The sequence below is a fragment of the Akebia trifoliata genome, chromosome 13, assembly GCF_017979445.1.
Source record: "Akebia trifoliata isolate Shusen 1 chromosome 13, ASM1797944v1, whole genome shotgun sequence".
In the NCBI taxonomy this organism is placed as follows: Eukaryota; Viridiplantae; Streptophyta; class Magnoliopsida; order Ranunculales; family Lardizabalaceae; genus Akebia; species Akebia trifoliata.
This window is the reverse complement of record NC_141387.1, coordinates 15,059,594-15,075,984: the sequence shown is the minus strand read 5'-3', so window position 1 is coordinate 15,075,984 and position 16,391 is coordinate 15,059,594. Positions and strand designations below refer to the sequence as shown.

The 16,391-nt window shown below is 34.8% G+C and overlaps 2 protein-coding genes across 2 annotated transcripts; one reads left to right on the top strand and one right to left on the bottom strand.

Annotated features, from left to right (window-relative positions):
- The first annotated feature begins 1,941 nt into the window (after positions 1-1,941).
- On the top strand, positions 1,942-7,778 carry LOC147387972 (glycolate oxidase 1). Its single transcript, XM_086421784.1, has 12 exons — positions 1,942-2,125; positions 3,615-3,783; positions 4,133-4,257; positions 4,496-4,542; positions 4,931-5,008; positions 5,094-5,218; positions 5,614-5,680; positions 5,784-5,846; positions 6,205-6,274; positions 6,366-6,466; positions 7,234-7,338; positions 7,416-7,778. The coding sequence occupies exons 2-12, from the start codon at positions 3,647-3,649 to the stop codon at positions 7,599-7,601; spliced, it is 1,104 nt and encodes a 367-aa protein (XP_086277910.1). The 5' UTR covers positions 1,942-2,125; positions 3,615-3,646; the 3' UTR covers positions 7,602-7,778.
- A 2,118-nt stretch (positions 7,779-9,896) lies between these two features.
- Positions 9,897-14,488, bottom strand: LOC147387971 (pyruvate dehydrogenase E1 component subunit beta-3, chloroplastic-like). The gene is made up of 4 exons (XM_086421783.1): positions 14,154-14,488; positions 13,955-14,067; positions 13,778-13,812; positions 9,897-11,024 (listed from the first exon to the last, which is right to left on the bottom strand). Exons 1-4 carry the CDS (start codon positions 14,260-14,262, stop codon positions 10,052-10,054), a joined length of 1,230 nt encoding a protein of 409 aa, XP_086277909.1. The 5' UTR covers positions 14,263-14,488; the 3' UTR covers positions 9,897-10,051.
- Between the last annotated feature and the right edge of the window lie 1,903 nt (positions 14,489-16,391).

Sequence of the window (16,391 nt, the reverse complement as noted above, 5' to 3'; positions counted from 1 at the left end):
AAGATTTAGAGAAAATATTAAGTTATTAGAAAGGAGTAGAGTTTCTTGGTGAGAGAAATTAGGGTTTTATATAGATAATAATTATAGGGATTCCAATCCATAACTATTTTGTGGAAGGGGTCTTTAAAAATTTTTGAAGATTTTATTCATGGTTCCTACCATTCCTTCGTGCCCACACTCAAGTTTTCTCAAAAAAAAAAGTTCCCTGCTTTCTCACATACCAAGTTTCAATTATTCCAACAAAATCCTAAATTACAAATCAATAAGATGGTGCCAAATAAACAAGGTGTCCTTATCAAAGATCTTCTAAAATAATTTTTTTTTATTAAAATACATTTTTGGTTCCAACAAATTTATTAAGGACTTTTAAAAATAATTTAATTTAACTTTAATATTAATTAAAATCCTTAATTAATTTATTCAAAAATTAGTCTTAATAAAATACTAAATAAATAAATACTTTTTATGTATCGTGGGCTTTGGGTTTTAAAAATTATTAATCACAGAATCAAATTTTTTTATAACTCATAAAAATCCCAATTATTACATATTTTACAGTGGTCCCTGGGTTGTGAAATGTTTAATCATTGTGTAATGATTTTCTAACTCAACTTTGACAAAATAGCTCAAAAACTCACTGATGTGGCATGTGAAAGAATCATAGATTTTTTTTCACTTGAGATACACAGCTACACATCCCCATAAACATGTGTAGTTATGTACTTGAGGGAAAAAAATCTATGATTCTTGCACATGCCATGTTAGTGAGTTTTTGAGTTACTTTGTCAGGTTGAGCTATAAAATCAGTATTCTTATTTTATTTTTTTTCAAAAGAGTGCTGATTTTCTAACTCAAATCCAACAGAATAAATAAAAAAAACTCATTGATGTGACATGTGCACAAATTGATACACAATTGCATGTGTTTATGGGGATGTGCAATTGTGTTTTCCAAGGGAAAAAAATCTACAGTTCTTTCCCATGCCACGTCAATGAGTTTTTGAGTTAAAAAATTGTGGAGGATATTTTTCATTGGATACCAAGGGATGACACATGGCACCTAGGGATTCGAATTAGACACAGATATCCAAGTCAACTCGTCCAAGAGAAAGCTCAGTGGCTCGATCACAAATTAATCGTGGTTTGACTCTCGATTGATCAAGGAAATATTTGGTTAAGGACACATGGTAGAGCCGTTCAATCAATCCAAATTCTTAAAAAATTAAGGATTAGATCAAAAGTGGTTAAAATCTTGATAAAGAAAAATCCCAAGAAAGAATGAATGTATGAGGACGAGATATTGATTAGATACGTTCTAAAATCACCAAATTAGATAAGGGTCAAATTGGTAACAAGATTTAAAGAAATTCTAGAGTTTTATCTCTATAAATCGATGAATAAAATACTAAAAAGGATGAGATCTTCTCCCTCTAAATTTTATATTATTTTTGTACTAAGATTCTAATTTGAATTTTGGAGAGGTATTGTTACAGGTACACTCAAGATACAAAGAGAGAAGAATGCGAGGTATTATCACAAATCTACGAGGAGAGAAGATCTCGAGGTATCATCACAAATCTCAAGATAGTATAAGTTTTTCCGTCTACAAAAATCATTGTCCTTTTAAAATGATTTTGATTCTTTTACTTGAATGAGCCGTTGGTGAGTAGTACTCTTGTGACTTCGGCGGCTGCGCTGTGTCTCCCTCTTAGTCTTCACTTGTGGGCTTAGGTGAGGAGAAAACGAAAAAAAAAAAAAAAGAGGATAAGATCCGTCGTCACCACCCGATTAATCCATCCAAACTGAAAGCATTCAGACAGCGACAAGAGAGAAAGAGAATATAGGGACATTTTTAATAAATAAAAATATATATTTTTACTATTGAGTTTGATAATCACACCAACGTTCTCCAACACATGAAGACATATGTGGATGAAAGACAACCCATTTCCATGATCAGATGCGGTTTCAAATCCTCACCTCGAAAAACTGATCCACAAAACTGTAAATCCCTTTTAATAATTCCTACCCATTTGTCCTCACTCTCTCTTCATTTATCTACAACACCTCTCTTCTTTTCCTTTCATTCATACACTCTCCATCTGCTTACCAAAGGAGCCAACAAGGTCTGCTCCTCTCTTTCTTAGCAGTCTGTTACTCTTCTTTTCTTTCCATCTCAGAACGTTTATTTAGTGTAAATTCCACTATCAGATTGTTTATTTACTTGTTTTTGTATCTGGGTCTTATTGCAATTTGATTAGTGATTGAGTTTTTATTCTTCTAAGAACATTGTTTGAGGAACTTTTTGGTCTCATTTTATTTTTTCAAGATTGGGTTTATCAGATTTGGGTCTGACATTCAATTTGTTTATGAATTTAGGCTCCATTTTTCGCTTTTGTAATAAGCTTAAGAGATAACTTCATCTTCAATTCTCCCTCTCTTTTTTTCTTTTTTTCCTGAAAGTGGTTCTTATCGCAGAATCTTATTTCAAATTCATTGCTTAAATTTCTTGCTGGGTATAAGAGTAGATTTTTAATTAGTGTAAGTTTGGGTTTGTTTTCTGTGTTTTCTTGTGTGAAAATTAGCAGAATTCAGTCTCAGACTCTGTTATTGGTAATTCTACAAATTCTGTTTCTATGTATCTGATGTGAGGTTCAGAGTTTCTACTTTCTTACTGGCAGATAAAGTGGATTTTGATATAAATTTGTGCAATTTGTGCTTGTTATCTTTTGTGGGTTTTTGCAGACTGATATATCAGATGAGTTTTTTATGTATTTTTCCTCATGGGGGTGGAAACAGAATTTGATCTGTTACTGCTTTTTTTTCTTTTCTTTTCTTTTAGATTTCATCAAAATTATTATCTATGCCTTATCTCAAACAATGGGATGGGAAACAGAATTTGATATCTGTTACCTTTTTTTTTCTTGTATATTTCATCAAAATTATTATTATCTATGCCTTATCTCAAATACTGGCATGGGAAACAGAATTTGTTATATGTTACTTTTTTTATTTTTCTTGTAGATTTTATCATAATTATTATCTATGCCTTTTCTCAAACAATGGGATAGGAAACAGAATTTATTATCTATTATTTATTTATTTTCTTGTAGATTTCATCATAATTATTATCTAGGCCTTATCTCAAACAATGGGATGGGAAACAGAATTTATTATCTATTATTTATTTATTTTCTTGTAGATTTCATTATAATTATTATCTAGGCCTTATCTCAAACAATGGGTTGGGAAACAGAATTTGATATTCTTTACTATTTTTTTTTAATTTTCTCGAAATTTTCCTCATAATTATTATCTACACCTAATCTCAAACAGTGGGATGGGAAACTAGATTCCTATTTCTGTTTGAACCTAGAACTCCCTTCGCAGTGATCTCGCTACTTTATACCAGCGTGGTCTTCACTTTTATAACTAGCAAGATTGCCACTTTTATAACTAGGTCGGCATTAATTTTAGTTGGTTGGTTTGATTTGCATCTCTGTTTTCTACATGGGTTTGAGCAGAATTTGATTAAAAAACTATTTTTTGGTTGTGGGTACATCTTATGAGTAGAATATGGATCTCATATACTCAGCATTTCCGATATTTTTGTAGACTTTGAGAAGTTTAAATAGTCGGTCGTAAAGATGGAGATAACCAATGTTGAAGAGTATGAAGCCATTGCAAAGCAGAAGTTGCCAAAGATGGTGTTCGACTACTACGCATCAGGTGCTGAGGATCAGTGGACTCTCAAGGAGAACAGATATGCATTCACAAGGATTAAGTAAGTTTCCTATCCATATTTTAGTCCCCAAGACCCCAACTTCTGTACTTGGATAGTTAAGAAAGTGAATTCTGACTAGAATATTGATTTATCCTGTTTTTAGATCATAAGTGCCATCGTTGAAAGATTGTTTTTATTCACGTTTCCTTATTTGTGAGTGAAAGAGGACTTTGATTTCATTTCTTTGACGATCTAAGTTCTAGAAAGAGTTTCTTACAATTATGTAAAATAGTTATACTGTGAGCCTCTTTTTTTGCTTTAAGTGCATTTTATTTTAATTTTTAACCATAATTGCTGCATGTTTCTTCTAAGTGTTCTTCTCTCACATTATTATTTAATTGAAATACAGGTTCCGACCTCGCATTCTTATTGATGTAAGCAAGATAGACATGACCACCAATGTATTGGGTTTCAAGATATCGATGCCTATCATGATTTCTCCAACTGCCATGCAGAAAATGGCTCACCCTGAAGGTATTGTTCTTTCTTATGTTTGAAGCTTGGAAACAAGAAATGTGACTCAGATTTGATGAATGGTTAAGAATATAAATGGTACTTTTCGGGGGGGTTTGTTTGAACTCAATTTATTTGATGAAGAAATTATTGAATGATTGATTGAATTATAGAACCCAGGTTCTGGTCGGTTAAAAATGAGAAGAAGAAAAAAAACCGTGTGTTTTTTTTTTTAACCCAAGGTTTGATTTCCATGCAGGAGAGTATGCGACAGCAAGAGCAGCATCAGCGGCTGGAACAATTATGGTTTGGCATTTCATCTCTTATGTTCTATGTGAAGTAATCTTATTCAGGCTAAACCACGGAATCTACAGTTGCAAATGTTTTTGACCTTGTTGGTTTCAATCAATAAAAGATGTTTGAGTACGAATTAATTTTGTTTGAAATTCGAATTCGCCCATAAAATTTTCATGTTTGATCAAGATGTTGAATTTAAAAAAAAAAATCGTATGCTATGCTCCAATCCTGAAATTATGTACATTTGATCTCTATTTAGTATCTGATCTTAATTCAAATGTTTTTGCAATTGATCAACCTTCTTTTCTGTGTTTTTTTTTTTTTTTTTTCTCATGTTTGGTGATTCTTTCATGAAATAAAGTGAATCCACTCATGCATGGATGGTTGGTTGTTCCAGACATTATCTTCATGGTCTACTTCCAGCGTTGAAGAAGTTGCTTCAACTGGACCCGGGATTCGTTTTTTCCAGCTATATGTAAGTTTGGGTGATCCTCTTTTTATTTTCCTTTCGTTCGGTTATATTTGGTTAACTATTTATGATTCCTCCGTTTGTTGTTCAGGTTTACAAGGACAGGAATGTAGTTGCACAGCTTGTTAGAAGAGCTGAAAGGGCTGGATTTAAGGCAATTGCCCTCACTGTTGACACTCCAAGACTCGGCCGCAGGGAAGCTGACATCAAGAATAGGTGTACTTGAACATTCTTTAAATACACCAATAGCTTGAAAGATTTGGTTGAACCACTTTGCAACTCGTGTGAGTCTATTTTTATTTTTTTTGGGATAGCCGGGTATCCCTGTAGACAGCAGACCGGGTCCGTATCTGGGCTTTGCCCAGTCCATAGACCATGGTCTTGTCCTAGGACACATGCAATGCCCGCACATCACACGCACCAAGTAAGTGAGGGTGTGCCCTCATGGGTGGCCCCTGAGGAATTATTGCTCATACTGAGCATCAACTGCTTTTCGGTCCGAAATTGCCATTGAGCCAACCCCTCAGGGTTAGACCCGTGTGAGTCTAATTTGCTTGGATACATAAATTTTCTTATGAATCTAAAGTTTAGTTTGAAACAATGCTCTGCAGATTTACCTTACCACCTTTTTTGGCATTGAAGAATTTCGAAGGGTTGGACCTCGGAAAGATGGACAAAGTGAGTAACAAATAGAAATCTGTGTTTGTTTGTTTTATGTAGATTGAGGATCTTCGTTGCATGTTATTATTTTTGTTCGTGATTTGTTTGTCGGCCCATGCAGGCAGATGACTCTGGACTTGCCTCATATGTTGCTGGTCAAATTGATCGATCTCTAAGCTGGAAGGTATATTAGGCGGCACACCAACTTCTGTTTATAACACACCTTCAATGAAATTACTGATCGGGCCAAAAAGGGTTGCGACAGTAATTCAACAGCTGCCAACCTTAGGCTTCTTCCTCTCTTATTCTCATAACCAATTCTTCGGAGCTTTTCTCACCCGAGTAGAAACCCAAATCGAAGAACTTCAGAGAAGAAATAGAAATGGAAAGGGGGTTTTGTAATTAAAAAAGAAATGTTTACCTTCAAACACCTTATTTAATGTCATGAGTTGTTGTTATAAACAAAAGTTGAAGTGGCAATGTAAGGTCTGTTATTCTAGCAGAATAACATCCTTTTGAGACAATCTTTTGGGTTTGGACAGGATGTGAAGTGGCTTCAAACAATCACCCAATTGCCAATTCTAGTGAAGGGTGTGATGACTGCTGAGGATGGTAAGCAATTTGAACACCCCCCTTCCCCTCTTCATGTTCTTTATCCATAGAAAATCTCCAATATAACCCTTAATTAATTTTTTTCATACAGCAAGGTTATCTGTACAAGCTGGGGCAGCAGGGATTATTGTGTCCAATCATGGAGCTCGCCAACTCGATTATGTCCCAGCCACTATAAGCTGTTTGGAAGAGGTACATTGCCATTCTCACAAAAAAAAACATTTATTTGAGCTTGCACTTTCATTAAACTTGATCTTGTATTCTTAGATGATGGGTTTTGTTTGAAATGGAATGAATTGTACTTACTGTTGATGTGATTAGAAGAACCCTCTTAAGTTTATATGGAGAATGATAGAAAGGAATACTAATTAAAACTAGACTCTAATTAATAAAAGGTAAAAAATTCTAATTAACAACAGGTTTTGTTTAAAATGGAATCAAATTGTAGTTATTGTTGAGATGGTTACAAGAACCCTATTGGGTTCATATAGAGAATAATAGAAAGGAATACTAATTAGAAATGAACTCCAATTAATAAAATGGAAACAAATCTAACCTAATCTTCATGTGAAGATGATCTGATCACCCACACCAACCCACCAAAGTCAAGCGAGCTGAATAGCCTATCTTTTTCTCTTGCCACCTTCTCTCACTCACACGCCACACGCAACCCCCCACCCCCCACACACACTGGGATCAAAGGTCATTGTGAGTTTGATAAAAATATGATGCTTAAAATCAGTTGCATCTAAGGAACATATCGACACATGAAGAGGCATTGAACTATATTAATTCTGCTGTATCAATATCCATTCGACACATAATAGAATGGAAAACTTTTTACAAGTAGGGAAAAAAAGAAAGTTAATATAATCTAATCTAATCTTTATGCTGTATTGATATACATCTAGCTACAATGCACCATATCTAATACTCTATTACTGTTGAGATAATTTCAGGTTGTTAAAGCGGCTCAAGGCCGAGTTCCCGTGTACGTGGATGGTGGTATTCGTCGTGGGACAGATGTCTTCAAAGCATTGGCATTAGGCGCCTCTGGCATATTTGTAAGTAAATAAATAACAACAATCCAAAACACTCCAGCCTACTTGTCCTTGGCATCTTACCCTATTATCAATTTCAGATTGGAAGGCCTGTGGTGTTCTCTTTGGCTGCCGAAGGTGAGACTGGTGTTAAAAAGGTACTCCAAATGCTTCGCGATGAGTTTGAGCTGACTATGGCGTTAAGCGGCTGTCGTTCACTCAAGGAGATCACTCGTGATCATATCCTGACTGAGTCGGACCAACCTCGCCTCCTACCCAGGTTATAAAAGGTCTACGAATATCACCAATGGACCATCAAATCTTATCATACAGCAATGATATAGGTTAAGTTTATGTGTTCATGAGCAAACTCATTCACTGTCTAGAAATACTTCCGATGAATTTATACTTTTGCAACAATTTAAGGATGGTATTTTTATAAATGGCTACTACAGTTTTCAATATATATTTTGTGTTTAAAGCATAATGTTTCTTAGAAAAATATAGCTGTTGAAATAGTTATTACCATTGCTCGTAATTGTGGATTGAGCCTGAAATATGATCAGGGTTTCCTGAAGAAGAAGTTGTCGGGGCAATCCGTACGGCATATACACTTCGCTCATTCCTCACTTTTTCACCTCAACCTTGCATCTTTTTTTATGGAAAATCCAACTTTTTCTTCATATTAGAGATCAGACTTCATTTATCTTTTCTAAAGGTGGTGAGGCAATGTAGATTGAATATCAGGAGTCGTGACAATCTGATGAATCAGAAATGACAATGTTTGAGGGAATATAGGAAAAACCTCGACGAGAATAAAATATAAGAATGTTAATTGAGATGGTTTGTATATTACAACAATGAGGAAGGTAAAATTCGCATGGAAGTAATAAGAAATGATGTGAAGATATAAGAACTAGCCAAGATATTGTTAAAGTTATAATAAGTTTAATCAGAATTTCTGGATTTACTCATTTTCTTTCCAAATGGCTACTGACTTGACTTCCCGATAACACAATCAGTTCGTCGATCCATTTTCTTTCACCAGATCGAATGGATGCAAAGCTTCCTATTCTAAAGTTGGAGTGATTCTTGATTTTGATAGCAACGAACCAAGTAGCTCAACCACCATGTTTTAAGTGCCCCCAACTGTTGAAAATTGACCAGAAGTGTGTGTGTAGGGGTGTTTTTCGAAGATTTCTTCGTTGGATAGGAGGGGGTTTGTTGCATTTCTTCCAACACTTAGTGGGCTGGTTTTCTATGTTTCTTTGTTATCTGTTTTCTGCCCGTCATCTCGACCACTTATCAATAACTTTTGATTCAATCTATTTGCCCACACCACCATGGCCAATTGTACCCACTTGCTTGTGATACTCACCTTAACTTTAAATACATAATTGCACACACCTAATAAATTTACTTTAATCTAAATTACTGATTTCACCCACCTAAATGTACCGAACGAATTCTTCTTCTTCTTCTTCTTCCTCTTCTCTTATTCTTCATCTATCCTCTCCCTCCTTCATTTCTTCTTCTTCTTTACATCTAGAAAAGGTTTCAATGAGGATTTTAAACTTTGATCTTACTTGTTTCTTCTTATCCTAATACTTCCAATCGAGTCGAAGTTGTTCACATGATAGTAACTCCTGATATAATAGTAAAAACAAGACGTGTAGGCGAATCAACTCATCAAGTTCCCATTGAACAAGTTGCGTTCAATAGGTATCTACCGAATCTATTTTGTAAGATTCGATAAGTACCAGACGAATCAATTTTGTAACATTCGGTAGAAAGCTTTGTCTGATATATACCTATTAGACATGTTTGATAATATTCAGTAGATACTTATTGAATTTGCTAAAACAAGTTCAATTTGAACCTATTGAACAAAATCTATCAAAAAATTTCAAAGTTCTTCAATTCAAAATCATTGTTTTGAAGGTTTTAAAAGTGATTTTTCCATCTTCCTTAGAGATTATATACCAAAAAAATTCTAAAATCTAATCTCCATTTATTCAACCTCGCACAAAACTCAAAAGAAGATGAACATGAAAGGGGGGAGAGAGAGAGAGAGAGAAGGAAGGAAGGAAGGAGAAAACACAAAAGGGTAAAAATGCAATTGGCCTTTTTTTTTTAAAACTCACTTAATTAGTTGCAATTAGTCATCTCAGTGTGCTGCAAATAGAGTTACCCACAAATTTTGCTTATTAAAGAAGAAAGGGAAAATTACTTATGGACCTTTCCATTAACATTTTGGTTGACCAACATTGAAATTTGAACCAATGACAAAACAAAGTGTGAAAAGCAACACGGTGGCTGAAAAGGAAAATAAAATAACTCCAAACCCTCAATGCAAAGTTGCAATAACTAAGGTAACCCCTCTAATATATATTATACATTATAAGAATTTTGTTCAAATCTGCAAACCAAACAAATAATTTTACCATTGATGGAACTCGTTTCCCAAATTATGGGAAAAAAAGAGGACAGATACAATGGTAAAGATTTTATAGAGAATAATAGACTATCTCCGAGAACATATCCACATTCTCTGGTCAAGATTTTTCCAATGATATCCAATATTAACTATTAATAGAATTTATATTTAAAATTTAACATAACTTAACCCAATAACAACAAATAACATTTAGATGAGTCGCAGAACAACTTAGCAGAAAAAAGGAGTGCAAAATTTACTAGAAATACTACCTTTCTTCTCACAGATTTAATCAGTTTGTTACTGACAAAGCTTCTCGACAGCAGCCACAATCTGTGCCGGCTGAACAACAGTCCATTCTTCCAATGTTCCCGCATATGGAGTTGGCACGTCCTGTGATGACAAGCACATAATAGGGGCATCCAAGTAATCATGAAAATTCTCGTTAATGGCTGCCGTCAAGCTAGCACCAATCCCACCTGTCCGCATACATTCCTCCACAATCAGCACTCGGTGAGTCTTCTTCACTGAATTCCCGATCGTGTACAGATCGAACGGTTTTAATGACCTAATATCAATGACCTCAGGATCGTACCCCTTGTTCACGAGTGTCTTTGCAGCCTGCATGACATGGTACCTCATGCGAGAGTAAGTGAGGATCGTTATGTGCTCCCCCGGCCTCACCATCTCTGCCTCTTCGAGTGAGAGTACATACTCTTCATCCGGGATTCTCTCCTTGAGATTGTAGAGCAAAACATGTTCAAACAATATAACTGGATTCTCACTCCGAATGGCAGCCTTCATTAAACCCTTTGCATTATAAGGAGTTGAGCACGCAACCATCTGGATTCCCGGGATTGACTGAAAATAGGACTCTAGCCGTTGTGAGTGTTCCGCTCCAAGTTGACGCCCAACACCACCAGGCCCACGGATGACAACCGGGATGGTGAACTGGCCACCTGAAGTGTAGTGGAGCATACCACAGTTGTTTGAGATTTGGTTGTAAGCCAAGAGAAGGAAACCCATGTTCATACCCTCGATGATTGGGCGGAGGCCAGTCATGGCAGCCCCAATAGCCATGCCTGTGAAGGAGTTCTCGGCAATGGGAGTATCAAGCACCCTGAGATCCCCGTACTTTGGGGCCAGACCCTTTGTTACCTTGTATGAGCCTCCATAGTGACCTACGTCTTCCCCCATGACGCATACTCGGGGATCTCTGGCCATCTCTTCCTCCAAACCTTCTTGAAGGGCTTCGAAAAGCAAGAGCTCATGCCTGAGTAGGGTACAAAAGTCAAGCAAACATATTAACGATTGCTAATAGAAAGTGTTTATATATAACAACTATGAACAGAAAATTGGAAGTGCAAGAAAACATGGATGTATATCACACAACATGCTTTGTAGTCTAGCTGATCTAGTGTTGCACAAGAATTTCCACTTTCATGCTTCGAAGATAGAATTAGATGGAAGACCATTTTTAGCGGTGAATCTTAAAATCAAGTGAAATTATATAAACATGAAATTATGTGAAATGCAGGGATCATTGAAATTATGTGTCTAGTTGTTGTATAAAGAATATAAAGACAAAGAAAACTTAGAGAAACCAACTCAACGATAAAAATTAATTCAAAAATTGCAATCATGCGTCTTAGAAAATATTTAGAAAATGAAGCCAATTCACTTTCGTCGGTAAATGGAATGCAAGTAATTTGTGAAAGAGAAGCAGCATTTATGCTGCAAGCACATATAATCTTATGGTAGTTCTATATTGGATATCTTCTGAAGTAACCTCTTCAACATCATCAAAGAATACTCCATTATGTATAAATTTTAATTTGTGATCATAAAATATGAATAATGCTAGAACCAGCAACCGATTATGCTATTTACCCAGATAGATGACATTGCTACAAAGTAGTGTGGCAACATCAGCGGTCAACAACATACAAAGTTTATGTGCAGTTAAAAACAGTGAATTTTGAGAAAAATAAAAATAAAATATATAGAAAGATTAAACTGATACAATCAAATTAAGATGAGCATTGACTAACTAAAATTTATTGAAAATAAATAAATTACTGTAAGCCTTTGGGAAATAGATATGATGCATTTGTCTAAGTTAGACACTGACAGGAAGGGTCGACTAGATTGACTCCCGATACACCAACACATCTATACAGTTGATTCCATTTGTTGATTATGTTTTTGTTTAGAATATTTTTACAAATGTTAAGTAGAGTATATAGAAAAATGAAGAAATAGGCAATCTTGGCATAATCGGCGTTGGGTCCTTATCCAACACAATATAGATGAACTGCCATATATTAAATAATATAAACAATATTCATATTTAATAGCTAAAGACTAAATATTGAAATGATCAACATGGAAAATCTACTATTAGTTTAAAGACAACAGTTGGGGTTCACATTCACAGCTTCATTTGCTCATGAAATAATCTGCACACCATACTTGGGCTTCATGATGGTACTATATATATAACCCCATGAAAAATGGTTACAAATTAACAGTCCATGATTCTTCAATTATAAACTGGGGTTAGAAAATTCAGAATAGGCTGAGTTTTTGTGAGGATGGTCTCCTCACCATAGAGATCATCCTCACAAAAAAGCAGCCCATTCCAAAACCTTTTAGCCCATATAGGACAAAACACTTTGGCTAGGACTTTGGCAAAAGAACGCTTCCCTATATATATAGGGTAAAAGTTTCGTTCGGTTGCCAAAGTGTTTTGTCTTATATGGGCTAAAAGATTTGGAATGGGCTGATTTTTTTGTGAGGACGGTCTTTATGGTGAGGAGACTGTCCTCACAAAAAAAACAGCCAATTCTAAAACTTCTAACCCCAGTTTATAAGTTGAAGAATCGTGGACCGTCATTTTTTACCATTAGTTTATAAATCACTTTTGATGGGGTTAAAAGTTTCGGAATGGGCTGATTTTTTGTGAGGACGATCTCCACACCATAGAGATCATCCTGACAAAAAATCAGCCCATTCCAAAACTTTTAACCCATATAAGACAAAACTTTGGCTAGAAACTTTTAGCCCATATGGGTCGGGCTCAACAGCCAAAGTTTTGTCTTATATGCATCAATACATTCGAAATTTAAGCGCACCTCACATTACATTATATATTTCCAATCACATGCACCTGCTACAGTACAGGCACATGTGTATTGGATAACTTAGTATTGGTGGATGGAACTTGAGAAGTTGGAAAACTCAAATCTAGAATTAAGGAGGGATACATTAGAAACTGAGGGTTTTAAGTTAAGTAGAACCAAAACAAAATATATGTAGGGCATCTTTAGTAGGAAAATTCCTAAAAAAAATATTCAAATGGAACCATTTCAATTATTTAGGTTCAATAATCTATAAACATAGAGGTTGGTAATCATCTGCCATAGAATTACGATAGACTAGACAAAGTGAGTATCATGGTTTGCATGTACCAATCAAACTATTGAAAAAATTTAAAGGACAACAATAAGAGAAGTCGTACTTTGTAGAGTTGAATGTTGGACAATTAAGAAACAAAATGTTTATAAAATGAGTATAGCAAAGATGAAGATATTGAGATGGATGAATATATCAGAGGAAATTGGGGAATAACCCAAAGAAGAGATAAAATAAAAGAAAGTCAATTGAGATGATTTAGGCAAGTACAACAAAGACGAATAACAACACCAATGAGAAAAAGTAATTGTTTCTGAAAAGAGAGAGAGAGAGGTCGAATGTGGTATAAGAAGATATGCATATGACTGAAGAAAGAGTTGAAAAGCAAACTAGGAATCATCACAAGTTACAACCTAAAAAAAACAAACAACATTTAAATATAATATTACATAAAAAACCATTCAAAAATATCAAACGAATGCTTCTCGGGTCAAAAATTAAAATACCATGGTCTGATAAAATTGTTTGATGTGGCAAATTATCAATATTTAAAATTGAAGAGGAAAATTCAAAAAAAAAAAAAATTAAAAATTAAAAATTGCAGAGTCTTACCCAGATTTAGTTGCCGTGGAAGCCTCGGCCTTTGCCTAGAAACAATTGCCAAAGAAAACATCAAAATTGATCGATAACAAACATAAATTGTTAACCAACATTTAAATTTTTTTTTTTTTTAATTAAAAAAAAGTTTAGAACATTAAATAAAGATGGTAAAAGGTTGAGATGTCTAACTGCAACTGCATTGGTAATCAACTTTCCACTGCGACCTCCAGAATTAGAACCAGCGGAGTTGGTAACCCTTCCATCAGATCTAACAACAAGAACGCTTCCATTCCTCTCAGAAACTAACAAAAAACAAAGAACGAAATCAAGAAATTATAACAATTAGATCAAAAACTTTGAAAAAATAATAATAATAAAAGCATCAAACCTGGAGTTGGGAAGGATTTGGTGGAGAAGAGCTGAAATCTCTTGGAGTCGAAAGAAGAGGAGGCTGACAAAGCTGTTGCAGCTCCAATTCCCTGAAAAATCGCTGCCATTTCTAGAGAGAGAGAGAAAGAAAAAGCGATTTAGATTGAAGGGAGCGAAGGAGGAAAAATCGAGAAGGTTGAGAGTTGTAGACGAGGAGAGAGGAAGAAATGGAGTTGGGTTTATATGAGATTGGCGATGTGGGACGGAGAGATCGAGGAGGTTTGGGTGAGCAGTGAGCTGCAAAGTTTTTATTTGGGTTTATATGAGATTGGCGATGTGGGGCGGAGAGATCGAGGAGGTTGGGTGAGCTACAAAGTTTTTATTTTTAAGCACCGCAACATTGACCGAACCGGTTTGGGCGGGTTGATTCGACTCGGTGCCCTGCAAAAAATCATAAACGGAAATTTTTACAATGATTTGCCGAATGCGATTGGTTGGATGTAAATATTTTTTTGGGCCCCACCATAAATAACTATGACATTTCACAAAAAATCATCCAAAAATATCGTCAAATTTTATGGAGCAAAAACCTTCACAAAACTTTACGTTTTTATCTTCCTCTTTTCCACACGATCTAAGAACGATCCAAGCTCATCTCTCTCTCTCTCTCTCTCTCTCTCTCTCTCTCTCCCCAATATGATTATTCATATTTTGATAATAAAAATGAAAAGTGGCTAAAATCATAAATAACTCATTTTCAGCTCACGAAATAGTAATTCACCCTATATTTTTGTTTTGCTTTGGTGGGCCGCACATATCAACTACCCTAACATGTGTTAGCAGTTAAATATAACCACTTTTTAAGTAGAGGGGCCTATAGAGATTCAAATGTATGACCTGGGAGCATACCCAATCGTCCTTACCATCTCAATTAGCCACTGATGGTATGATTCACCCTATATGAATAGCTTAGTTGACAATGAAGGTGCCACTTAATTAATTCAAATTAGATTCAAATGTTGGTTCAAATGGGTAATCATCTTTCAAATATTAATCTCTTATGGAAATGAATATTAATTTGTAATATTTCAATTTGTTTAAAAATGATGGAGCCAAATGCCAATTTCTTTAAATATTAAATTAGATTTTATAAGAAAAATTGGGTTTTTCAAAGAAAACATAAATTGCATTTTTTTTTTTTCCGAAATAACCAAGCAAACACAAAATTCTGCATTGGACACAACCAAGCACTCTAATTATAAAATTACTTAAAATTCAGTAAACGTAAAACTCTGTAACCACAAAATTTTGCGTTTGCATTAGTTTGCGATGCAAACAAGCAGGGCCTAAGTGTTTTAATAATCAAAAGAATCGTGATAATCTGACTATCCTGCGTGGCATACTTTATCGACTTCCCCTAACATGACATGACATGTACAAGAATTGAAAATCTGTACTTCTCAAGATACACAACTACAGTACATATCTACGATCCTTGCACATTTCATTTCAAGTACTCAAATTATCATGACTTTAATCAATATGAGATTTCTTTGTCATTCTTGGCCGAATTTTGTAATAAAATTAGGGCTAAAACCTGGATGAGTTGGAGGGTAGATCCAAGTTTGACCCAAGTAGCAAACCTCTCAATTCAAAATCAATTCAACTTTAGCATTGAGCTTGGGCTTATTAACCCGACCTAGAGCTTTTAAGTTTGGGTTGAGTTTGAAATAGCCCGAGCTAGATGGTGTTGGGTTGAAAGAAGCCTAATTTTTTATTTCTCTTATTCTTTTTTTTTCTAGAAAAATTAAATACAAGTTCTTTTTTTTCTTTTTGAAATCAAAGTATTTAGGCCTCTTAGAGCACCCGACTAATCCTCGAAGTATTTGCAATCCTCTCCCCATATGCACCACGTAATTTCTAGGATAAATCCTTGAGGATGGCCCCTAAGGGGGTTCAGACACAAAACTTCTACTTTCTAAAGCGTAGTCTTGGCCATCTCATTAACCCTTAGACGGTTAAATTCGGTAAAAGTTAAATTTTCATCTTCAAGAAATCTATATGTATACATATATATTGTGATAGACTCACATTGAAAGAAAAGTTTAAAAAAAAAATCCCCTATCACAAATATATATATAAAAAGAAATAATTCAAAAATAATTTAAATAATATATATAACTAATGTAAAAATACTTCTATATATTATAATATATTCTGGAGTTTAGGTTGTGTTCAGCTCAACCTGAAATATGAT

Excerpts from the sequence above, each read along its gene's own strand:
- LOC147387972 (XM_086421784.1), top strand. The coding sequence starts at position 3,647 with ATGGAGATAACCAATGTTGAAGAGTATGAAGCCATTGCAAAGCAGAAG. Across the intron at positions 5,009-5,093 it reads TTCGTTTTTTCCAGCTATAT|GTTTACAAGGACAGGAATGT; the intron begins GTAAGTTTGGGT and ends TTTGTTGTTCAG. Across the intron at positions 5,847-6,204 it reads ATCGATCTCTAAGCTGGAAG|GATGTGAAGTGGCTTCAAAC; the intron begins GTATATTAGGCG and ends GGGTTTGGACAG.
- LOC147387971 (XM_086421783.1), bottom strand. The coding sequence starts at position 14,262 with ATGGCAGCGATTTTTCAGGGAATTGGAGCTGCAACAGCTTTGTCAGCC. Across the intron at positions 14,068-14,153 it reads CAAATCCTTCCCAACTCCAG|TTTCTGAGAGGAATGGAAGC; the intron begins GTTTGATGCTTT and ends GTTTTTTGTTAG. Across the intron at positions 11,025-13,777 it reads TCCACGGCAACTAAATCTGG|GCATGAGCTCTTGCTTTTCG; the intron begins GTAAGACTCTGC and ends TACCCTACTCAG.